This window comes from Saimiri boliviensis, chromosome 7, assembly GCF_048565385.1.
Source record: "Saimiri boliviensis isolate mSaiBol1 chromosome 7, mSaiBol1.pri, whole genome shotgun sequence".
Taxonomy (NCBI): domain Eukaryota; kingdom Metazoa; phylum Chordata; class Mammalia; order Primates; family Cebidae; genus Saimiri; species Saimiri boliviensis.
In genome coordinates this window covers 10,560,867-10,586,083 of record NC_133455.1, presented here as the reverse complement: position 1 = coordinate 10,586,083, position 25,217 = coordinate 10,560,867, and the positions used below count along the sequence as shown (strand labels likewise).

The window sequence follows — 25,217 nt, the reverse complement described above, 5'->3', positions numbered from 1 at the left end:
TCTGATTAATACGCCTCCAGTTATTTCCCTTTCTTATGATATTCTGAGTTATTTTTTATATATTATAAATATAGTTTGGAACACAAATACATACGCATACAAATATATAATAATTTCCAATTGAAATAAGCATGCCTATGCAGCTTTTTATGTTCCACAATTACTATTTTGATGTTTACATAATTTCTTTGTTTTTTGAGACAAAGTGTCGCTCTGCCACCCAGGCTGTAGGACAGTGGTGCTATCTCGGCTTATTGCAACCTCTGCCTCCAGGTTCAAGCAATTCTCCCACCTCAGCCTCCCAAGTAGCTGGGATTACAGGCACACACCACGATGCCCAGATAATTTTTTGTATTTTTAGTAGAGACAGGTCTCACCATGTTGGCCAGGCTGGTCTCAAATTACGGACCTCAAGTGATCCACCTGCCTTGGCCACCCAAAGTGCTGGGATTACAGGTGTGAGCCATCATGCTGGTTCCATAATATTTTATAACATACTCCACCACTGAGATTGTTTGGGAAATTCCGGTAAGAAAATGGAAATTGAGGCCGGGCGCGGTGGCTCAAGCCTGTAAACCCAGCACTTTGGGAGGCCGAGGCGGGTGGATCACGAGGTCAAGAGATCGAGACCATCCTGGTCAACATGGTGAAACCCCGTCTCTACTAAAAATACAAAAAATTAGCTGGGCATGGTGGCACGTGCCTGTAATCCCAGCTACTCAGGAGGCTGAGGCAGGAGAATTGCCTGAACCCAGGAGGCGGAGGTTGCGGTGAGCCGAGATCGCGCCATTGCACTCCAGCCTGGGTAACAAGAGTGAAACTCCGTCTCAAAAAAAAAGAAAATGGAAATTGAATTTTTTTTTTTTTAGGTGGAGTCTCACTCTGTTGCCCAGGCTGGAGTACAGTGGTGCCATCTCAGCTCACCACAACCTCCACCTTCCAGGTTAAAGTGATTCTCCTGCCTCAGCCTCCCAAGTAGCTGGGACTACAGGTACACACCACCACGCCTGGCTAATTTTTATTGTTTTTCATAAAGACAGGGTTTTGCTATGTTGACCAGCTGGTCTCAAACTCCCAACCTCATGATCTGCCTACCTTGGCCTCCCAAAGTGCTGGGATTACAGGCGTGTGCCACCATGCCCAGCTTGGAAATTGAAATTTTTATGCAAATCTCATGTATCCCCTTTTTTGGAATGATTCCTCAAAGGACGTTCTTAGGCTTTGGGTTTTCTTGAGCCAAGGATTAGAAAAGTTTTATATGGGCCGGGCGCGGTGGCTCAAGCCTGTAATCCCAGCACTTTGGGAGGCCGAGGCAGGTGGATCACGAGGTCGAGAGATCGAGACCATCCTGGTCAACATGGTGAAACCCCGTCTCTACTAAAAGTGCAAAAAATTAGCTGGGCATGGTGGCACGTGCCTGTAATCCCAGCTACTCAGGAGGCTGAGGCAGGAGAATTGCCTGAGCCCAGGAGGCGGAGGTTGTGGTGAGCCGAGATTGCGCCATTGCACTCCAGCCTGGGTAACAAGGGTGAAACTCCGTCTCAAAAAAAAAAAAAAAAAAAAAGAAAAGTTTTATATGTTGCCAAATGGTTTACAAAAGGGTCTGTATTAATCTACACTTTGAAATCATCATTAAAATTGGATCTCTGACTTCAAATCCGCTTAAGTGTCCAATATACAAACAGCAGCCTCCACAAAAGATATTCTTCTCATATTACCTATTAGTAGAAACAGACATCATGTACTTACTGTTCTGAATGCCATAAATTTCATCAATGAGTCCTTCATATGTCAGCTGAGTGGCAAGGGGCGTTAATAAATCCACATTCCGATCAAGCAACAAGAGATTATCAAAAACAGGAAATATTGAATTCTGGCTTCCTGTAAACTCTCTCTTCATCCTGATCATCATATTGGCCACTTGCTGGAAACAAAACATTGGATGAGGTGGGGCCCTCCTGGGAACCAGCAGATTTTAAATTTTGTCCAAAACCAGAAAGAAAATCAAAAAAGTAAAAATGGAGAAAACTGTGGAAGAGTGCATTGCTAAGAAATGCGCAGCTCTAGAAAGCGCCTTGCTGCCGGCACCCGTCCCGACACTGGCGCCAAGGGAGCTGCCATTGGCCAATGAGGCATAAAATCAGGTCAGTCTGTTCTTGGGATTTGCAGTAGTTATGTTCTATGAAGTCACTGTAAACACTAAATTAGCGAAGATGGGACCACTGTTCCTGGGGGAAATGCAGAGTTAGCTTCCTGTGAGCCTCTGATCTCAACGTTTTTGTCAAATGATCAACACAGAACCCAGTTTTATATGTGTTTCTGCTTAAAGATGCCTGACTAGCCGGGCGCAGTGGCTCAAGCCTGTAATCCCAGCACTTTGGGAGGCCGAGGCGGGTGGATCACAAGGTCGAGAGATCGAGACCATCCTGGTCAACATGGTGAAACCCCGTCTCTACTAAAAGTGCAAAAAATTAGCTGGGCATGGTGGCGCGTGCCTGTAATCCCAGCTACTCAGGAGACTGAGGCAGGAGAATTGCCTGAACCCAGGAGGCGGAGGCTGCGGTGAGCCGAGATGGCGCCATTGCACTCCAGCCTGGGTAACAAGGGCGAAACTCCGTCTCAAAAAAAAAAAAAAAAAAAAAAAAAAAAAAAAAGATGCCTGACTTAACATCATTGTTATCATTCACCTTGAACTCACAGTCCCAGCTCTCTGTGCCTGAATGAAGTGTCTCTGACACATGCAATGTCTCTGCCAGGCATATCACAGCCTTCTTGTGCTCAGGACACCAGACTGCACCTCAGCCCTACGACTGGGGGCCATTTTAAGTAGTGAAATCACCAAAAAATGTACAAATGTGTGAAAAGCATGACAGTGAGACTGTGAAAAGGACACTTGCTGGCAGTCTGAGAGCTGAAATGCGAAAGTGGAGGGTCACCCTGCCTAAGATGGGAACATGCACAGTTGGTTACTCAAACTCACCACTGTGCCCACCCATAAAAGCACCCGGAATACTAACGTGGACGGTTCTAAGTGCATTTTAATGAGCAGGCAAATTCACAAGTACAGTATTCATAAATAGTTAGGATCAACTGAATTTGTGTGTAAGGAGCTTCCCGTTCCTGCTCCCTTTTGGGGTGTGAAGGGCCCCTCCTTTGCCACCAGAAAGCAGCCGGTTCTCACCCGAGCGCATTCTCCTTTCCCGAAGATCTGGGGGATCGTTCCGTACAGGGCTTGCAGGGTCATCAGCCCCTTGGCTGCGTGGTACAGGCTCGTCTGGTCGCCCTCCAGGTAGCACTCCTGTGAGGGGAAAGGCCAATTACTGCCAGGCCACGGGGTCCTCCTAGGGGCCCCTCTCTGTTCCTGGGGCTGGGGCACAGCAACAGATAATATAATCATTTCCGGTTATTTCACCCTGTGCCAGGAATACTGGGGACTCAAGTTCATTTTCCAAATTGCTGCCTGCCAGTCTAGGCCCTAAGGCTGGCAGCCCCAAGGGCGGGTGCAGCCATGGAAGCACCTTTCCTGGGCAGAGCTGGGGCTTCTGGAAGAAAACTGTTCACCCAGCATGCCAGCTCTTCTGAATCAGCTCTTGAATAAAAGACTGTAGAACACAGACTTACACTGAGACATGGGGTCCTATTCACTGGTGAGTGTAAACTCTGGCAGGACATGCTGGGAGAACCACATGCTAATGCCCAGAAATGCAAAAGACCACAGGACAGATACTGCATCCTTCTTACAAAGGATGAAGCAGATTTTCACGACAAGTGACAACTGAAAGCCACAATCTCTTGAGAAATGAAAAGAACAAGTTGAACAACCTTGAGTATAATCTCAGTTCATAAAATATATATATTTTTGCATTGAAAAAAGGACCTCCAAAATACACACAAAACCACCTGGGAAGACTGGGTGCAGTGGCTCATGGCTGTAATCCCAGCACTTTGGAGGCTGAGGCAGGTGGATCACCTGAGGTCAGGAGTTCGAGACCAGCTGGACCAACATGGTAAAACCCGATCTCTACTGAAAATACAAACACTAGCCAGGTTGGTGGAGTGTGCCTGTAATCCCGGCTACGCAGGAGGCTGAGGTGGGAGAATCACTGGAGCCCGGGGGACAGAGTTTGCAGTGTGCTGAGACTGAGATCGCGCCACTGCACTCCGGGCTGGGTGACAAAGTGATAATCCAAAAAAAGACAGAACAACAAGGGTGTCCATGTGGATGTGCAACTGGACCCCTCACACACTGCTGCTGGAAGTACAAACGGTACAGCTTCAGCGCAGGAGTCTGGCATCTCCTCAAAATGTTCAATGTAGAGTTGCCCTATGAGTCAGCAATTCTACTCCTAGGTATATCCACGATAAATGAAAATATACATCTACAAAAAAACTTTTCTCAAAAATATCATGACAGCCAAACAGTGGAAACAGCCCATCAGGTGTCCATCAACTGATGAATCGTATCATTACAATGCCATGCTATTCAGCAACAAAAAGAAATGAAGCCCTGACACAGGCTACACCCTGGACGAACCCTGAAAACATGACACTAAGTGAAGATGCCACACACAAAGACCACATACGTATTATATGATTTCATTTCTAAGAAATCTCCAGAATAAGTTCAAAACCAGCCTGGGTAACATAGTGAGATCTGTCTCTCCACAAAATAAAAATAGAAATAAAGGAAATTTTAAAAATACTAGCCGGGTGTGGTGGCACATGCCTGTAGTTTCAGCTAATCAAAAGGCTGAGGCTAGTGGATCACTCAAGCCTAGAGGTCAAGGCTGCCGTGAGGTATGATCACATCACTGCACTCCAGCCTGGGCAAAAGAGTGAGACTCTGTCTCAAAAAAAAGAAAGAAAATTCCAGAATAGCCGGGCGCGGTGGCTCAAGCCTGTAATCCCAGCACTTTGGGAGGCCGAGGCGGGTGGATCACAAGGTCGAGAGATCGAGACCATCCTGGTCAACATGGTGAAACCCCGTCTCTACTAAAAATACAAAAAAATTAGCTGGGCATGGTGGCACGTGCCTGTAATCCCAGCTACTCAGGAGGCTGAGGCAGGAGAATTGCCTGAACCCAGGAGGCAGAGGTTGCGGTGAGCCGAGATCGCGCCATTGCACTCCAGCCTGGGTAATGAGAGTGAAACTCCGTCTCAAAAAAAAAAAAAAAAAGAAAAGAAAACTCCAGAATAGGAAAATTCAAACAGACTGAACTAGATTAGTGCCTGCCAGAGGCTGGGGAAAGGAAGGAGAGGGATGGACTGCCACCGGGCACGGGCTCTTTTTGGGGTGGTTAAAATGTGCCACACTTCGACAGTGGTGATAGCTGCACAACTTTGTGAATACACTAGAAACCATGTATTCTAACCGTCAAGGAGAGAATTTCATGGTATTGTGAGTCGTTTTTTTTTTTTTCCTTTTTGAGATAGTCTCCCACTGTCACCCAGGCTGGAGTGCAGTGCCACAATCTTGGCTCACTGCAGCCTCTGCCTCCTGGGTTCAAGTGATTCTCCTGCCTCAGCCTCCTGAGTAGCTGGGATTATACCCGGCTAACCTTTGTATTTTTAGTTGAGATGGGGTTTCGCCATGCGGCCCAGGCTGGTCTGGAACTCCTGACCTCAGGTGATCCACCCGCCTCAGCCTCCTAAAGTGCTGGGATTATAGGCGTGAGCCAAAGCGCCCAGCCAGTATTGTGAGTTATAATAAAGCTATTATTTAAAAATTTAATGGCCGGGCGCGGTGGCTCAAGCCTGTAATCCCAGCACTTTGGGAGGCCGGGGCGGGTGGATCACAAGGTCGAGAGATCGAGACCATCCTGGTCAACAAGGTGAAACCCCGTCTCTACTAAAAATACAAAAAGTTAGCTGGGCATGGTGGCACGTGCCTGTAATCCCAGCTACTTAGGAGGCTGAGGCAGGAGAATTGCCTGAGCCCAGGAGGCGGAGGTTGCGGTGAGCCGAGATCGCGCCATTGCACTCCAGCCTGGGTAACGAGAGCGAAACTCCGTCTCAAAAAAAAAAAAAAAAAAAAAATTTAACTACTTTTAATGGGAAATGTCTACATGACAAAAGACATTATAAACAAAGTTAAAAGACAAGTCAGACTGGGAAGACACTTGCAGCTTTTATAATCCATAATGATCGACACCCAGAATATACAAAGAATTACCCAAAAAGAAGAAAAGGGGAAAGAAAATGAACAATTTGCTGAAGAGAAAATCTTAAACATCAATAAACACAAAAAATGGAACTCAGCTTCACAGTAATCACAAATTACAACAATACTGCGACACTTTCACACTCATAAAGTGGGCAAAAATTAATGCCTGATGTTAAGGAAACACCAAACTTACTTTGAATGCACACTCCGATTCCATGGATAAGAGATCCCCATCGAACGGAATGAGATCTAAGCTGTACTCTTCCCTATGAATAAAGGATCCCAAGACACCCAGATCCTTCAACCGCTGTTCACACAACAGGCTACGGCGTGGCACAAACAGAATGTGGAAATCTCTCGCTGGGCCTCGTCTATCTTCACTGCAAAGGAAGTAACATTTGTTAGCTTATGAGCTCCTAAGAGTCATGGACCATTTTGCTTTGTATATCCTTATTACCTGGCACATCCTAGGCACTATAAAGCTGGCTAGACAAATCATATAAATAATGACTCTCAGGTCGGGTGCAGTGGCTCACACCTGTAATCCCAGCACTTTAGGAGAACACAGTGGGCAGATCACCTGAGGTTAGGAGTTCAAGACCAGTCTGGCCAATGTGGTGAAATCCCATCTCTACTAAAAAATGCAAAAAATTAGGCGGGCATGGTGGCAGTCACCTGTAATCTTAGCTACTTGGGAGGCTGAGGCAGGAGAATTGCTTGAATCTGGGAGGTGGAGGTTGCAGTGAGCTGAGACCATGCCACTGCACTCCAGCCTGGGCAACAGATCAAGACTCCGTCTCAAAGATAAATAAATTAATAAAATATACAAAAATTAGCCGGGTGTGGTGGTGTGTATGCCTGTAATCCCAGCTACTCAGGAGGCTAAGGCACGGGAATCGCTTGAACACACGAGGCAGAGGTTGCAGTGAGCAGAGATCCCACCACTGAACTCCACCCTGGGCAACAGAGTGAGCCTGTGTCTCAAAAAAATAACCAAAAACTGACTCTCAGACCCAAACTGTTACAGCCGCACCCACTCTCTCTTTCTTCCCCGACAGAAAAGCAGCATTGAGTCCTGGCTAGTACTTTTTTAGTATTCTCTTAAACTGTCTATGGGGCATTAAAGCTCTGAAGTTTACTGAAATACATATTTGTGTCTCACTAAATACAAATGGCAGCCACAAAGAGTCTTAAATTAAAATGAAAGATCACTCTTGACTCCCACCCCTACTCTCAATGACAGCAGACTTCCAAAAATAGCCCTTATGCTTTTAAGATTTTAGGGGCTACATCAATCAATTGTACCACAGAGTGCAGACTGGGCTGGGAGCACTTCCTCTATAGACTGGATGCTGTATTAAATTTTAATCAGCTCTTTTTTTTTTTGCTTATGAAATTCAAGTACATGCAGTATATTTAAAAATAACTGCTGGAGGCTTATTTTTTAAAATCAGGGTCGTTTTACTGACACGTTTAAACTTTTGGCTATCCTTAAAGAATGGGGTTAGAAGATGATCCTTCTCTCAAACTGCTGAGAACGACTTCCTCAGTTTCCCATCCTCTCTCTTTTACATATTTAATTTTTTGGAGGTACACAGCAGGTGTATACATTTATGGGGTCCATGAGATGTTATGATATAGGCATGCCATGTGAAATAAGCACATCGTGGAGAATGCGGGGGACACATCCTCTCAAGCACTTAATGAGTTACAAACAATCCAATTACACTCTTTTTTTTTTTGAGACTGAGTCTCCCTCTGTCGCCCAGGCTGGAGTGCAGTGGCAGGATCTCGGCTCACTGCAACCTCGGCCTCCCAGGTTTAGAAGACTCTTGCCTCGGCCTCCCAGGTTTAGAAGACTCTTGCCTCGGCCTCACAGGTGGCTGGGATTACAGGCACGTGACACCACACCCAGTGAATTTTTGTATTTTTAGTACAGATGGGGTTTCACTACGTTGGCCAGGCTAGTCTCGAACTCCTGACCTCAAGTGATCCACCCACCTTGGCCTCCCAAAATGCTGGGATTACAGGTGTGAGCCACCTTGCCCAGCCTCACTCTTTATGTTTAAAACTATGCAATTAAGGCTGTGGCTGATGGCTCACACTTATAATCCCAGCATTTTGGGAGGCCGAGGTGGGCAGATCACCTGAGGTCAGGTGTTCGAGACCAGCCTGGCTAACACGGTGAAACCCCATTTCTACTAAAAATACAAAAAATCAGCCAGGCGTGGTAGTGCACACCTGTAATCCCAGCTACTCAGGAAGCTGAGGCAGGAGAATGGCTTGAATCCGGGGGTGGGGGGATGGAGGTTGCAGTGAACTCCATCTCAAAAAAAAAAAAAAAAAGGCTCACACCTGTAATCCCAACACTTTGGGAGGCCAAGGAGGGTGATGGATCATGAGGTCAGGAATTCAAGACCAGCCTGACCAACATGGTGAAACCCTGCCTCTACTAAAAATACAAAAAAAAGAAAAAAAAAGAAAAAAAAAAAGCAATTAAGTTACTATTAACTATAGTCCTCCTGTTGTGCTATCAAATAGTAGGTCTGATTCATTCTATTTTTTTTTGTACCTATTAACCATCTCACCTTCCCCCAGCCCTCATCTTCTCTTTTATATTCTTCCACGCCTATCTCAGTTTTCCAAAAGACCACCTAGCACTGGCAAGAGTGAGGGTCTTCCATGAGAGGGAGCTCATACATTAAAAACATGATAGGGACCAAACTCTTTTAGATCAAACACAAGCTCTGAGATACCTGAGCACGTTTTCAGCAATTATATCCATCAACTCTAGCCTCGGTCTGACAAAAAAAATAATATTCTTGACATCAGCTGCCGGCAAACGACTTCCTTTAAGTGTGAACATTTTTTCCACTTCATGTTCCTAGGCAAACACATACACAAAAGGTTAACAAAAAGACTGAAATTTACCTATCATTTTCAGACTCAGAAATCATAAACACTTCCAGTCAAGTGCATATCAATATTTTAATATCAAAATTTAGATTCCCTCGAAGCCAAATATATACAGAACAAAGTTTCAGTATACAGCCACTGTTTTTGGTTTTTTTGAGAGGGAGTCTCACTCTGTTGCCCTGGCTGGAGTGCAGGCTCACTGCAGCCTCCACCTCCTGGGTTCAAGTGATTCTCCTGCCTCAGCCTCCAGAGTAGCTGGGATTACAGGCACCCACCACAACGCCCAGCTAATTTTTGTATTTTGAGTGGACACGGGGTTTCATCATGTTGGCCAGGCTGGTCTTGAAATCCTGACCTTATGCAATCCACCTGCCTCAGCCTCCCGAAGTGCTGGGATTACAGGTGTGCGCCACCACGCCCGGCCCTAAAGCCACTGTTATTGCAGCAGCATTCAAATGACTCTTACATAATGAACTCTCAAAAACATCAGGTAATGGTTACATAATATAATGTTGGGATCAGTACAGAACCACTGGCCAATGGATACAACATGTTAATTGGGCACTAGTATCAGTGTTTATAAAGACCAAACAGCTTTGCAAAGCAATGATTAAGGAAGAAATATAAAATCCTATCATAACAGCTGAAGTACAGAATTATTATTCCCCTAACAAAACCCAAATAGCTCATTTACCTTCAATAGTGAATATTGCGCAATCAGGCCAAAGGGTCCAGTTAGGTATTCATCCCAAACTATTGCCTGTGAGAAGGGAGAAACATTCTCTTATTATAGTTAATATCAGGAATTTAAACAGTATCAATAGAAAATAGCCTATAACAAACAGAAGGATTATTTGCTTTGAACTCTGGTGATTAAAAAAGTTACTCCTTGTGTTACAAGATTTAAAAAATAAGAGAGAGATCCAAGATGGCTGATCACTAGCAGCTCGGGATTGTAGCTCCCAATGAAAGTGCAAAGAACGAGAGGACGCCACACCTTCACATGAATTCTTGTTGCTCACGCACCAGGAGATTCCCAGCGGAGGAGCCCCACGGGTCGCCAGCGCGACTCTTGTGACCAGTGAGGCGGTTTTGCCGGCGCCTCGGAGCGTCGGTTCTTGGTGCAGAGTCAGAAAAGCACCGTCAATCTTAACGCCGCTGATTTAGTCGGCGCAGTGGGTTGCTCAGACTTCGGCGCTGAGAATCAGTAAGTGGGACGTCCACTCAGAAACCCAATTACAAAGATGGTAATTATAAAGACCACAGATGGATAAGTCTACAACCAAGGGAAGAAAACAGCCAAAAAAGGCTGAGAATACCCGAGATCAGAACGCCTCTCCCTCAGCGGGGGATCCCAGTTCCTCATCAAGCAACGGAACAAGGCTTGATGGAGAACGAGTGTGTTCCAATTGCAGAAGCAGGCTTCAAAATGTGGATAATGAGAAACTCCTGTGAATTAAAAGAACTTGTTCCAACCCAATCCAAGGAAACTAAGAACTTTGAAAAAAGGTTTGACGAAATGTTAACATGAATATACAATTTAGAGAGGAAAATAAGGGAATTGATGGAGCTGAAAAACACAATACAAGAACTATGTGAAGTATGCACAAGTTTTAACAGCCGAATTGATCAAGCAGAAGAAAGGATATCAGAGGTCGAAGACCAACTCAATGAAATAAAACAAGAAGACAAGATTAGAGAAAAAAGGATAAAAAGGAACGAGCAAAGTCTCCAAGAAATATGGGACTATGTGAAAAGACCTAATCTACGCTTGATAGGTGTACTGAATGTGACGAAGAGAATGAATCCAAGCTGGAAAACACGCCTCAGGATATTATTCAGAAACATTTTCCCAACCTACTAAGGCAGGATAATATTCAACTCCAGGTAACACAGAGAACACCACAGAGATATTCCTCAACAAGAGCAACTCCAAGGCACATAATCGTCAGATTCACCAGGGTTGAAATGAAGGAGAAAATACTAAGGGCAGCCAGAGAGAAAGGTCAGGTTACCCACAAAGGGAAGCCTATCAGACTTACAGCAGATCTCTCAGCAGAAACCCTACAAGCCAGAAGAGAGTGGGGACCAATATTCAACATCCTTAAAGAAAAGAACTTTCAACCCAGAATTTCACATCCAGCCAAACTAAGCTTCATACGTGAAGGAAAAATAAAGTTTTTTGTGAATAAGCAAGCACTCAGATTTCATCACCACCAGGCCTGCTTTACAAGAGCTTCTGAAAGAACCACTACACATAGAAAGGAACGAACAGTATCAGCCTTTCTAAAAAAATACCAAAAAGAGCATCAATATGATGAAGAATTTACATCAACTAATGGGCAAAATAGCCAGCTAATATTAAATGGCAGTATTAAACTCACATATATCATTATTAATTCTAAATTTAAATTGACTAAATCCCCCAATCGAAAGACAGACAGGCAATTTGGATAAAAAACTAAAACCCATCAGTATGCTGCATCCAGATCCATCTCACATTCAAGGATACACAAAGACTCAAAACAAGGGATGGAGAAAGATTTACCAACCAAACAGAGAGCTAAAATAAATAAATAAAAAGCAGAAGTTATAATTTTTGCCTCTGATAAAATAGTCGTTAAAGCAACAAAGATCAAAAGAAGCAAAGAAGGACATTATATAATGATAAAAGGATCAATGCAACAAGAAGAGCTTAAGATCCTAAATATATACGCACCCAATACAGGAATATGCAGACATACAAGACTTATAAAGAGACTTAGACTCCCACATAATAATAGTGGGAGACTTCAACATTAATATTAGACAGATCAATGAGATAGAAAATTAACAACGATATCCAGGACTTGAACTCAGATCTGGAACAAGTAAACGTAATTAACATTTATAGAACTCTCCACTTTAAATATACAAAATATACACTCTTATCAGTACCACATCACATCAACTTAGAAGTTTAAACGAAATGTCGGTTGGCTCCTTGTTTGTTATTCTCTTCCCTCATTTTCTTTTATGTCTCCATTATTAAGGACAATTATAGGCATACCCATATTTAGACTGCATTCTAGCCCGGGCAATAAAGCAATACCCCCATTCTCTCTCCCTCTTCCTCTTTCTCTTTCTTCCTCTTCTTTATTCTTTTTCTTATTATTCTTTAAATAAATAAATAAATAATAATAAATAGTAATAATAAAGCAGAAAAAAGAAATTAAAACATTTTGGGGTTTTTTGTTGTTGTTTTGTTTTTGAGATGGAATCTTGCTCTGTCACCCAGACTAGAGTGCCATGGTGTGATATCAGCACATTGCAACCTCTGCCTCCAGGGTTCAAGTGATTCTCCTATCTCAGCCTTCTGAGTAGCTGGGATTACAGGCATGCAGCACCATGGCTGGCCAATTAAGTAGAGATGGGGTTTCACTATGTTGGCCAGGCTGGTCTCTAACTCCTGACCTAAGGTGATCCACACACCTCGGCCTTCCAAAGTGCTGGGATTACAGGTATGAGCCACTGAGTGCAGCCAAATAAAAACAAATTAGCTCTGAACACATTTACATACTTAATCTAAAGAAAAATCGCATCCAGGGAAAGCAATGCTACTGTTGGTCCTGAGAAAATCAGAAGTAATCAGTGTCCTGAACAGAAAGAAGGAACTTTAGTTGACTGTATTATCTGTGTTATGGTATTATTAGATCGAGCCATATGGAAATTGTCAATTATACAAAATTAAAACCTATGATATAGGTATTACAAATCTTATTTTGACAAAAGAGGATTTTTTTTTTTTTGAGACAGGGGTAGTGGTGGAATCACCGCTCACTGCGGCCTCGATTTCCCAGGCTTCGGTGAGAGTAACTGGGACTACAGGTGTGTGCCATCACACCAGGTTAATTTTATTCATTTATTTATTTTTTATTTTTTTTAGTAGTAGAGATGAGATTTCGCCATGTTGCCCAGGCTGGTCTCCAACTCTAGGCTCAATCGATCTATCTGCCTGCCGTGGCCTCCCAAAGTGCTGTGATTCCACTGCACCTCCTCTTCCACCACGCCAGGCGAAAAGAGAAAATTCTTAAAAGCTCATTAAGTTTAAGTACTTTCCAAGGCCATATAGAGATCTGGAATCACACAGTGTGTAAGGGAGAAAGGACTCCAACCTATGACTTTTTGACACCCCGAGTCATTGCTCTGGGCCCCTATGAGTATTTCTACTACTAAACTCCAGTATCATTTCTTTTTCTTAAATTGAAATATTTATTTAAATAATTGTATATTAACATTTAGTTAAAAGAAATAATACAGAGGGAGCCCCTATATACTTTGCTCAGTTTCCTCCAGGGGTAACATATTACAAACAGGATATTGACATTGATACAATCCACGATGTTACTCAGATTTCAGCATCCTTCGCTGAACTGAAACTGGACCCCTATGATTTAGCCTGCTTTCTTCTCTCAAAGGCTGCTAGCACCCTCTCTACTTCTTGGGGTTCTGCTCTCTCCAAGACTGAGGCTCCCCAGTTGGACCTTTCACAGTTGTACTGTCAGTTACTTAGGGTGACTGATTAACCCTAAGGGGATGAGGAAGGGGTGATACCATTTAAAAGGAATCCTGGCCAGGTGCGGTGGCTCACGCCTGTAATCCCAGCATTCCGGGAGGCCGAGGCGGGCGGATCATGAGGTCAAGAGATCGAGACCATCCTGGCCAACATGGTGAAACCCGTCTCTACTAAAAAATACAAAAATTAGCTGGGCGTGGTGGCGTGCACCTGTAGTCCCAGCTACTCGGGAGGCTGAGGCAGGAGAATTGCTTGAACCTGGGAGGCGGAGGTTGCAGTGAGCCAAGATTGCGCCACTGCACTCCAGCCTAGCGCCTGGCGACAGAGCAAGACTCTATCTCAAAAAAAAAAAAAAAAAAAAAAAAATTCTATAAAATCTCTGATCTAGTTCCTGATTCCCTTGTGAAAAGGGTGCTACTAGAGAAGAAATACGATTTTAGGAGGCCGGTTTAAAAGCCCAAATGATTACAACGTCTCTACTAACATGCGTGAACAGCAGGTTGTGAGGTGTTGGTGTTTCAAGAGACTTTCTAACGTTACGATATGTACTGACACGTATGATCCCTGTAATGAATGGACACTTGACCATCCACATTCTTGGGCCGCCCACCCGTCCCGCGCCTCGGCAGGCAGCAGAAGAGGCACCTGACGTAAACCGGCTTATCAGGAGCCAGGATAGCACAGTGGCTTACTCCGCTCTCACAAAACAATCTGGAAGCCACTCTGGCTCCAGGCTGTTCGCCCAGGCCCCCCCCCCCCCCACTTCATCGTTAACGCCTGCACAGGGGTGCAGGTAGAAAGGCCTTGAGGCTCGCCTCCTGGGAAGCCCTGGGGACCTCGTACACCGCGAGTTCAGGCGGTCAGAGAACGGATTAAGGCAGGCCGGACTAGGGGAGGCGAGGGCGGTGTTGCTGCCTCCCGCCCCTCACCTTGCTTCCCGCGCACTTGTCCAGGAACTCGCGCAGCTCGCGACGCACCGCCTCGCGCAGCACGTTCAGGTTGACTCGCCCGTAAGATAGGTGCGCCGCCATCTTGCCCCACCACCCCCTGCCCCACAATGTCCACCACGTCCACTGGTTCCAACGGGAGGGCCATGGACGCAGTCACGTGACCACGCGTCCACGTGACCTGTGCGGCTGCGCACGCCAACCCGGAAACTGGAATCGCCGGGTTCGGCTTCTATCTCGTCTGGCCCTAGTGTCCACCTCTTTCTTCTACCCCGGTGGTGGTTCAGACTCCTGCTAAGACTCAGTTCGCGTTTCAGACCCTGCGTCACTCCAGGAGTCGTCTGGCGCTGAAAGGCGATTTTAAAGATGTGGACTAAGCCTAGGCTCGGTGGTTCACGACTGTAATCCCTAACACTTTAAGAAGGCGAAGTAGGAGTAATCTCTTGAGGCCGAGAGTTCGGGACCAGCCTGGGCAGACTTCGTATCAAAAAAAAAAAACAAAAACAACTCTCTAGTCTCTTTTAAAAATCGCGAATTTTTATTTTCAGCAAAGGTGCTTGCTGTAAAATCATATCTTAAGGCTAAACTTGGATAGAAAAAGACATATTTTTGAGACAGGGACTCCTCGACAGGTCGCCCAGGCTGGAGTGCAGTGACTTAATCATAGCTCACTGCAGCCTCCACCTCCCGGGCTCAAGTGATCCTCCCACCTCAGGCGCCGGAGAGGCTGGGACCACAGTTGCGCGCCGCCACCCACTGCGCAAATCTTTTAAATTATAGCAGTCACAAGATTCTTAGCTTTGCACTAATGAAGACTGTTTTGATTTGTGAGCTAAAATGTATGAATATAGGGATCGAGGGAATTTTGAGTGGACTTTTTTGGTAATCCCTTCCTAACAGACTTTTACAGCGACATGGCATTTCACACGAATAGTATTGCTTCTGAAATCCAGGTCCTATCACTTGCCTCAGTAAAATTCCATGTTAACTGTGAGTTGTAGTGAGGATCAAAGAAGGTATGAATTACATCACGTAGTCCACGTGAGAAGCTTAGCTGGGTGCCTGGAATTTAATTGCTCAATAAGCTTAGTATTAGTAGGACATAAGCTTTTAGATACTTTGGGGTGGACATGGGCTTTTGGAATCTGGTCAAAGATGAAAATTTTCTTCTTCGAGTGCATAGCTTCCTTCAGTATCTTCTATACACTTTACATGAAGTGTATAGAAGCACTCACCACAGAGTCTGAACGAGCAAAAAGTGGTATTTGTGGTTGGTGCGGAAAAGCAGCCACTCAACCAGAACTTCTATTCTCAATCTTATTTCAACAAGGACATTGATATTTTAACAATTTAACACACATGGAAATGCTTCCACGCGTTAGTTCTCAACCTGGTTTTCAAGGTGGTTCTCCAGCCTCAACTGAGAATTTAAAAAATAATAATTAGAGATGGGATTTCCCTATGTTGTCCAGGCCGGGCTCTAACTCTTGGGTTCCAGCTAACATATGGCCTCAGCCTCCGGAGTAACTGGGACTACAGATACCTCTACTGCTCCTGGCTGATAATACACAATTTTTTTTTCTATTTACAGACTCATAGCCAAGAGAATGCATCATTTTAACACCTGTGAGAATAAATGTTGTGTTCAGCAGGACATGTTATGAGCTGTTAAATGAGGGTATAACTTACTGTAAGAAGTGAAATCTCAAGCATGCATGAGTGTACCTAAGACAAGGACGATAAACTATCCCTAAGCAGGATCAGGATGCTAGAAAATGGTTAAGTAACAACAGGTGCTTTTATAGACCAGGAGAGACATTGCTGAATTACTATAGTTCCTCTACAAATACTGCAGACTTGTTTAGTCTTTTAGTCACCTAAGGTCAGTACTAAAGTTGAGAACTACTGTGTCTTAGCATATTATTTAGGTAGAAGTAGTATTCCTTTTTTTTTTTTTTTTTTTTTTTTTTTTTTTTTTTTTTTAAGACAGTCTTGCTCTGTCACCAGGCTGGAGTGCAGTGGTGCAATCTCGGCTGACTGCAACCTCCACCTCCTGGGTTTGAGCGATTCTTCCACCTCAGCCTCCCAAGTAGCTGGGACCACAGGCATGTGCCACCACACCCAGCTAATTTTTCTGTATTTTTAGTAGAGACAAGAGTTTCACCATGTTGGCCAGGATGGTCTCAACCCCTTGACCTCATGATCCACCCATCTTGGCCTCCCAAAGTTCTGGGATTAGAGGCATGAGCCACCACACCCGGCCTAGAAGTAATATTCTTATTCAAGGAGTAACTACTTTGGAAATATCTACCTGTGGGTGAATCTGTATTCATGAAACGGATGTTAGGTGAGGCATGGTGGCTAACGCCTGTAATCCCAGCACTTTGGGAGGCCATCGTGGGCAGATCGCTTGAACTCAGGAGTTTGAGCCTGGTCAATGAAGCAAAACCCCGTCTCTACCAAATATACAAAAATTAGACAGTACGGTGGCATCTGCCTGTAAACCCAGCACTTTGGGAAGCTGAGGTGGACAGATCACCTAAGGTCAGAGTTCGAGACTAGTCCGGCCAACATGGTGAAACCCCGTCTCTACTAAAAATACAAAAATTAGCTGGTTGTGGTGGTACATGCCTGTAGTTTCAGCTACTTGGGAGGCTAAGGCAGAAGAATTGCTCAAACCTGAGAGGCAGAGGTTGGAGTGAACCAAGATGGCACCACTGTGCTCCACCCTGGTGACAGAGTGAAACTCTGTTTCAAAAAAAAATAATAAAATTAGTCAGGCATGGTGGCATGCGCCTGTGGTCCCAGCCATTCAGGAGGATCACTTGAGCACTGGAGGCGGAGGTTGCAGTGAGCTGAGATTGCACAACTGTACTCCAACCTGAGTGACAGTGAGACCTTGCCTCAAAACAAGAAAAGCATGTTCAAAGGACTAGCACTCAGTTGGTTCAGTAATAATTTTTGTAAATGTCATATTGACATTTTAGTTTCTAAGACTTCATGAATGAATAGACAGTTGGCACCATATGGTGACACATTTTTTTTTTTGGTCAGGTAATGTGGCATGATATAGTAATGGATAACCATAGATACATTATGCTAAATATCTCACGAAACACTTTAAGAAGGACAGAAAGACATACCACAAAAAATTTTTAAGAGACTGTCTTACTCTATTGCCTAGGAGTGCAGTGGCACAATCATTGCTCACTGCAGCCTCTTATCTCCTGGGCTCAAGCAATCCTCCTGCCTCAATTTCCTAAGTAGCTGGGACTACAGATTTGTGTCACCATGCTTAGCTATTTTTTTTTTTTTTTTTTTTTTTTGAGAGATGAGATCTCATATTGCCTAGATTAGTCTTAAACTAACTCCTGGGCCCATGTGATCCTCCCACCTCAGCCTTACAAAGTGTTGGGATTACAGGAATGAGCCACCGATGCCCAGCCACCAATTTCTTAAAAGTCGTTTAGTAACAAGACTGCAGTAGAAATTGCTGTATGGATGTATAGGGCTTGCTCATTGGACAAACCTGAGAATAATATCAGTTTACTACCACTAGCAAAAAAGAATAACCATTTATTGGCTGGGTGTGGCAGCTCACACCTGTATTCTGAACACTTTGGGAGGCTGAGGTGGAAGGATCACTTGAGCTCAGGAGTTCTTTTTTTTTTCTTTTTTTAAAAAATTCTTTTTAAGACAGAGTTTCACCATGTTGGTCAGGCTGGTCTTGAACTCCCGACCTCAGGGGATCTGCCCGCCTTGGCCTCCAAAGTGCTTGGATTACAAGCATGAGCCACCATGCCCAGCCTTGAGCTCAGGAGTTCAAAACCAGCTCGGGCAACATAAGGAGACTCACTCTATACAAAAAATTAAAAAATTAGCCAGGTGTGGTGGCACTTGCCTGCAGTCGTAGCTACTTTGGAGGCTGAGGTGAGAGGACTGCTTGGGCCCAGGAGTTGGAGGCTGCAGCAACCTATGATTGTGCCACTGTATTCCAGCCTAGACGACAGAGTGAGACCCTGTCTAAAACAAAATAAAACCAACAAAACAAAAAGAATAAGCATTTATTAAAGTAGATACAGAACACTTGTTTGGCCAGATTTTAATACTGCTTTACATATTTTCTGTTTGTGAAACAATTTGTATTACATTTATAATCAAAAATTTCAACTCATAACAGATTTAATATTCACTGTCAAACACACGGTTGATAATCTTCAGGGGAAAATACATCAAAGGCATATATACAATTATAGAAGTTCTTATTGTACATGTAACATGGAAGATACATTTTATTACTTTTTACATATTCTAGAAGACATTCAAATGAAGATAAATAGATTCAAAATGGTTGATAAACTGTTCTGGTGCTTTGAGGTCCTTCATTTTCTTTTTTGTGATAAGAAAATCCAAAATTATTAATGTTGAATTTCTCATCGTACATTCATCTAAAAACAGTAAAAAAAAACTTGTAAAGGAAGATTGTAGATTGGTTAATTTAGGCATTTTATAGTGGCTATTGTTAACTGACTGCTGGGGATACCTGCTACAGAAGGAAAAAAAATTGGAGAAAATTCCTCCATTTATTTAAATATAATAAAGAAATAAAAGGAAAACAAATGAAAATAGTTGCAAAGCCACGTGATGTTATTTCTGGCTCAGATTGTTATGTCCTAATGATCATTTTAAGTGTTTCCCTTTTCATAAAGGTAAGTATCCAAAAAGAAAGACACATTGTGTTTGTTTTTTCCCAAAATAGAGATTTTTAAAAAATATATACATATAATATATAGAAGCCGAAATTATGCAAAACTAATGAACCAAACACCACAGTAGAGTAAGTGGGTGCAGCATAGAGATTATAAAATGTCCCCACAGCAGTTTGGGGGTTTCCCCTCCCTTTACCTGCTTCATGATTTTATAATCACACCTAAGTATTATCAAGCCTGAAATAAAGGCACTACTGATAACAGGTAGTGCAAAGAGCTCAGATATTTCTTTGAATAAGAATAAAATACTTTAAATGAGTAGATGAAAATGCAAAATGGCACATTTTTTCAACTCATTCCAGTGTCAAAGCTTAACCAAAAAATCTAAATATACAAATGCAGCCTGGAAATATTTTAGTGCAAATATGAAAAGTAACGGCATAATTTAAAGTTACTTAAATAAGGTATTGCAAGGGTAGGGATTTTTCTATGAGGTCTAGGGACAATAAATGTAATGGCATCTGGTGCAATGTCTTCAAACTTAAATACCAAGAAAACAAAATCTGAGGTGAAATTTCACCTACTAAATATTTATTATTCTAACTCATAAGGGGAGACTAAAGGGTAATTTGTTGAAGATCAAAATATTTTCCTAGATTTGTTGATGGGGTAAAAAATAATATGAGTTCTCCCGAAATCTGCACACACAATGCTGGTGTTATGTTGTGTCAATGCAAGTGCATCTGAGAAAGCCCAGTTCTCCACTTGAGGCTTCATCAGAAGGTCTCGTCGTCATTGCAGTTGGTGGCCCAGTGTCCAAACATCTCACAGATTTCACAGTATGGCCGTTCCTCACTCCGACTGCCATGGTGTGTGGAATGGGGAGGGTCCTCTGACATCTGTGCCTGGGTAGGGCAGTCCTCTGTGTCGTGGAGATCAAAGCAGTCACAAATGTCACAGAAGAGGCGAGGTTTCTTCTTGGACTGTTTCTCCTGATCATCACTATAAATGTTAATGTGTGAAATCAGAAAATTTATCAGAAGAAACTGAAGAGACAAGAATGCTTGCAAAGAATTTAAAAATTAAGCAAGAACTAATTATGGCCAAGTCTGTGAGCATCAGTGGTAGTAGTACATTATTCCACATTTAAAGGTTGTTTTTTTTTTTTTTTTTTTTTTTTTTTTGAGACGGAGTTGCTCTGTTGCCCAGGCTGGAGTGCAGTAGCATGATCTCAGCTCACTGCAACCTCCACCTCCTGGGTTCAGCCTTCCAGGTAGCTGGGATTACAGACACGCACCACCATGCCCAGCTAATTTTGTTGTATTTTTAGTAGAGATGGTGTTTTGCCAAGTTGGCCAAGTTGGTCTCAAACTCCTGACCTCAGGTGATCTGTCCACCTTGGCCTCCCAAAGTGCTGGGATTACAGGCGTGAGCCACCGTGACAGCCTCACATTTAAAATTTTCATGTTAAACCATTTGTAGTCTCCTCTTGCTTGCCAGATTTACAAAAATCTATTTATGGCAAAGGAACTGCAAAAACAATTGTGGTTTTTTTTGTTGTGTCTTTTTACAATCCACTAGAGAAGCTCACTTTAAAAACATACATTTATTTTGATGACACTAAGGTTCCAATCTGTATGGCTTTTTTTTGAGACAGGGTTTTGCTGTGTTACCCAGGCTTGAGTGTAATGGTGCAATCTCAGCTCATTGCAACCTCCGCCTCCCAGATTCAAGCACTTCTGCCTCGGCCTCCTAAGGAGCTGGGATTAAGAGGCATGTTTCTAGACTGGGTGTGGTGGCTCACGCCTGTAATCCAAGCACTTTGGAGGCCAAGATGGGCGGATCACCTGAGGTCAGGAGTTCAAGACCAGCCTGACCAACATAGTGAAACCCCATCTTTAAAAAAAAAAAAAAAAAAAGAGGCATGTGTCACCACACCTGTCTAACTTTTGTATTTTTAGTAGAGATGGGGTTTCACCATATTGGCCAGACTGGTCTTGAACTCCTGACCTCAAGTGATCCACCTGCCTCCGCCTTCCAAAGTGCTGGGATTACAACAATCCGTATGTCTTCCCTATGAAATACCTGTCATAATTGTTCAAATCATCCCCGTTCCCATTCAGGGCTGCTTCTGACATCATCTCCACCTTCATCTTGAGGTCTTGATTCTTTCTTTGAAGGTCCACTATTACCGAATTTAGGAAATCAATCTGTTAAAAAAAAAAAAAAGAAAGTAAGATGTGTAAAATGGCAAGAATATATATATAAGCTGGAGCATCAACAAGTCATGAAGTATAGGCCTTTAAGCTATGGCAGCAAAGTGTGCCAAAGAGGCCAACAGTGGCTGTTAGGAACCCATACTTTTCACTCTCCAAGGACAGGAATGCTGAGATTGTGTGAGTAAAGAGCTGAACTTAAATGAGGTCATGTCTAGGTGGTGAAGTTATGGCAGTTTCTTTTAACCCCTCACACCTTTCAGTATTCTTCAAATGTTCCTTACTGAGTAGATGCTATTTTATCTTTAAAAAAACATTTAAAGTATACTTCATTGAATATTTCTAGGTATAAATGGATAAACTTCATTTGTTTTTGAGGCAAATGAAATTACTTTTTTTTTTCTTCTCACTGTGTCGCCCAGGGTGGAATGCAGTGGCAGGATCTTGGCTCACTGAAACCTCCGCCTCCTGAGTTGAAGTGATTCTCCTGTCTCAGCTTCCTTAGTAGCTGGGATTACAGGGGCATGCCACCATGCCCAGCTAATTTTTGTATTTTTAGTAGAGATGGGGTTTCACCATATTGGCCAGGCTGGTCTCGAACTCCTGACCTCGTGATCTGCCCACCTCCCAAAGTATTGGGATTACAAGCATGAGCCACCGCACCCCACCGAAATTATTCTTAAACATATAAATCTGTGGGTTGGTGGAGTGCTATTGATTCTTGAAAAAGTATAAGAAAATTTTTTTATTGGAAAAAAAATCTTGCATTCTCCAAAAGTCATAATCTTACATTTCTGAATATATGGGCACAAGTTTGTTATCATTCTACCACATAAAAAATATTGGCTGGGGACAGTAGCTCACACCTGTAATCCCAGCACTTTGGGAGGCAGAGGTGTGTGGATCACCTGAGGTCAGGAGTTCGAGACCAACCTGGCCAATATAGTGAAATGCTGTCTCTAGTACAAATACAAAAAAAAAAAAAAAAAAAAAAATTAGCTGGGTGTACTGATGCATGCCTGTAGCCCAGCTACTAAGGAGGCTGAGGCTGGAGAATTGCTTGAACTCAGAAGGCAGAGGTTGCAGTGAGCCAAGATCAGGCCATTGCGCTCCAGCCTGGGCAACAGAGCAAGACTCCATCTCAAAAAATAGAAAAAAAAAAAAAAATATATATATATATATATATATATATGTGTGTGTGTGTGTGTGTGTGTGTGTGTGTGTCTAACATATATATAAAATCTTGCATTCTACAAGTCTCACACATGCGCGTGCGTGCGCGCACACACACACACACACACACACACTTTACAAAATGCATAAAAAGGTTAGTTCTTCCATTAAACTCCAGAATTCATCTAAGACTTTTCCATTCTGTAGATTTGAAAAAGTCATATGGAAATTTCCTTCAGACTGTCCTTTATCAGCTGACTGGTAATGGTGGAGAGATAAGTACACATGTCCTCAGGGAAAATGGAGAGGGCTAACGCTCTCTCCAAACCGAGGACAAACAGCCTGGCACACCAACAGGGCAGCGTTCAGGGCACCCAGAGGAAGAGCACCTATGCCAAGCCCTGGGGTAGGGGGGACACAACAGGAGGGACTGCTCTTGTCCTAAACATTTCCTTTCAAACTAAGGGCACTTTAACTTAAAAACAAAAAATTTCTTTCTTCTTCTACAAATAATAAAAAGGTCTCATTTCTGTAAATTGAAAAATTCCACTTTATAATATTTAAAATACACACACACACACACACACACACACATACATATTTTACTTCTTAAAGAAATATTTGTTTTTTTTTCTCCTGCTGGGGCAAGTTACGAAGCAAAGTTAGCAATCACTCCAGTCTTTCTCCGCAGAATATCCCCAGCATCATGGAGGCCCTCTAAAGGCAGACCTGCTGAGTCCATCCTCACTTCCCAAAGTACATTTTCTAAGTCATTTTCGTGTTAAGAGCTCCATTGCAGGAGGAAGAAAAAGCCAAACAATGGACATTAGTGGGAAACCATACACACACACACACACACACACACACACACATGCTTGTACAAAAATTAGGAAACATGAAACGAACCATTTGCTGATTGGAAGAAAAGTGTTGTCAGCAGCAGATGAAACAACCGAAGCAGAAAGGAAAGGGGAGAGAAGACACTGTTAGTTATTAAGCCCAGTAGACATAAAAGAGGACCGTGCTACTCCATGTAAGTTTATACAACGTTGAATCATTGCATGCCCCTCAAAGGAGATGTCTGGCAGCTAAAACAAATCTCAAGGTGAGTTTTCTTTTATTTAAAATTTAAAAGTGGCTTTTGTACTTTTGAATTTTGAACTTAATACATCCAAAATATATCAAAATTAAAAGATCGGCCAGGCACGGTGGCTCAAGCCTGTAATCCCAGCACTTTGGGAGGCCGAGGCGGGTGGATCACGAGGTCGAGAGATCGAGACCATCCTGGTCAACGTGGTGAAACCCCGTCTCTACGAAAAATACAAAAAACTAGCCGGGCGTGGTGGCGCGTACCTGTAATCCCAGCTACTCAGGAGGCTGAGGCAGGAGAATTGCCTGAGCCCAGGAGGCGGAGGTTGCGGTGGGCCGAGATCGCGCCATTGCACTCCAGTCTGGGTAACAAGAGCAAAACTCCGTCTCAAAAAAAAAAAAAAAGAAAAAGAAAAAGAAAAAAGATGGGCCGGGCGTGGTGGCTCACGCCTGTAATCCAAGTACTTTGGAGGCCAAGGCGGGCGGATCACCTGAAGTCGGGAGTTCAAGACCAGCCTGACCACCATGGTGAAACCCCGTCTTAAAAAAAAAAATTAAAAGATGGATGTTTGTTGCGTTATACAATTATATTTACAAATACAGAATACTTTGCCTTTATATAATCCCTTTTTACAAATTTTTGTTTGTTTTGAGACAGGGTCTTGCTCTGTCACCCAGGCTGGAGCACCCATGTTGCCCAGGCTGGTCTTGAACTCCTGGGCTCAAGCAATCTGCCTACCTTGGCCTACCAAAGTGCTGGGATTTCAAGTGTGAGCTACTGTGCCCAGGCCCCCAACCCTACCTTTTTTTTTACTGCAGCCTCAACCTTCTGGACTCAAGCAATCCTCCTGCCTCAGCTTCTGGGGTAACTGGGACTATAGGAGCATGCCACCATGCCCGACTAATTTTATTTTTTGTAGACACAGGGTCTTGCTATTTATTGTTGCTCTGGCTGATCTCAATCTCCTGGCCTCAGACAGTCCTCTTGCCTCAGCCTCCCAAAGTGTTGGGTGCTGGGAATATAGGTGTGAGCCACTACACCTGGCCCAGGCTCTTAAAAAAATGCCCTGTCACCCAGGCTGCAGTCTACTTTTGTTTTTGTTTTTGTTTTTTGAGAGATGAGGTCTTACTATGTCCAGGTTGGTCTCAGACTCCTGGGCTCAAGCAATCATCCCACTTTGGCAACCCAAAATGCTAGAATTACAGGTATGAGCCACCGTTCCAGGCCTAATCCCATTTTTAGTTTAAAACTTTAGTTGTTTTGTTAATGTTTACTCTAAGAGACTGAGTTTTCAAGACACCAGTCTTTTAAAGATTAATAACAAACCCTTTGACAGAGCAATTCTACTTCTAGGAATTCATCTTGCAGAAATACTAATATGTAAATGATAGCTGCCCAAGATAATTACTTACAGCATTGTTTATAAAACACCCAAAGGACCAGAAACA

At 43.3% G+C, this 25,217-nt stretch overlaps 2 protein-coding genes across 10 annotated transcripts in view; both read right to left on the bottom strand.

Moving 5' to 3' along the window:
* VPS33A (VPS33A core subunit of CORVET and HOPS complexes) overlaps nt 1-14,748 on the bottom strand; it is a 33,018-nt gene extending 18,270 nt beyond the window's left edge. Inside the window, exons 1-6 of the mRNA XM_039472375.2 lie at nt 14,564-14,748; nt 9,774-9,839; nt 8,920-9,047; nt 6,357-6,543; nt 3,182-3,298; nt 1,750-1,924 (exon numbers count right to left, since the gene is read on the bottom strand). Coding sequence (XP_039328309.1) covers nt 1,750-1,924; nt 3,182-3,298; nt 6,357-6,543; nt 8,920-9,047; nt 9,774-9,839; nt 14,564-14,665 — 775 coding nt within the window. The 5' untranslated portion in view covers nt 14,666-14,748. The remainder of the gene's footprint in view (nt 1-1,749; nt 1,925-3,181; nt 3,299-6,356; nt 6,544-8,919; nt 9,048-9,773; nt 9,840-14,563) is intronic.
* Nucleotides 14,749-18,626: 3,878 nt separating this feature from the next.
* CLIP1 (CAP-Gly domain containing linker protein 1) overlaps nt 18,627-25,217 on the bottom strand; it is a 149,700-nt gene continuing 143,109 nt past the window's right edge. For all 9 annotated transcript variants that reach the window (XM_039471897.2, XM_039471899.2, XM_039471902.2 and 6 more), the window contains 2 exons: nt 21,376-21,500; nt 18,627-20,292 (listed from right to left, as the gene is read on the bottom strand). In XM_039471897.2, the coding sequence (XP_039327831.2) occupies nt 20,067-20,292; nt 21,376-21,500 (351 nt within the window). In that variant the 3' untranslated portion in view covers nt 18,627-20,066. The remainder of the gene's footprint in view (nt 20,293-21,375; nt 21,501-25,217) is intronic.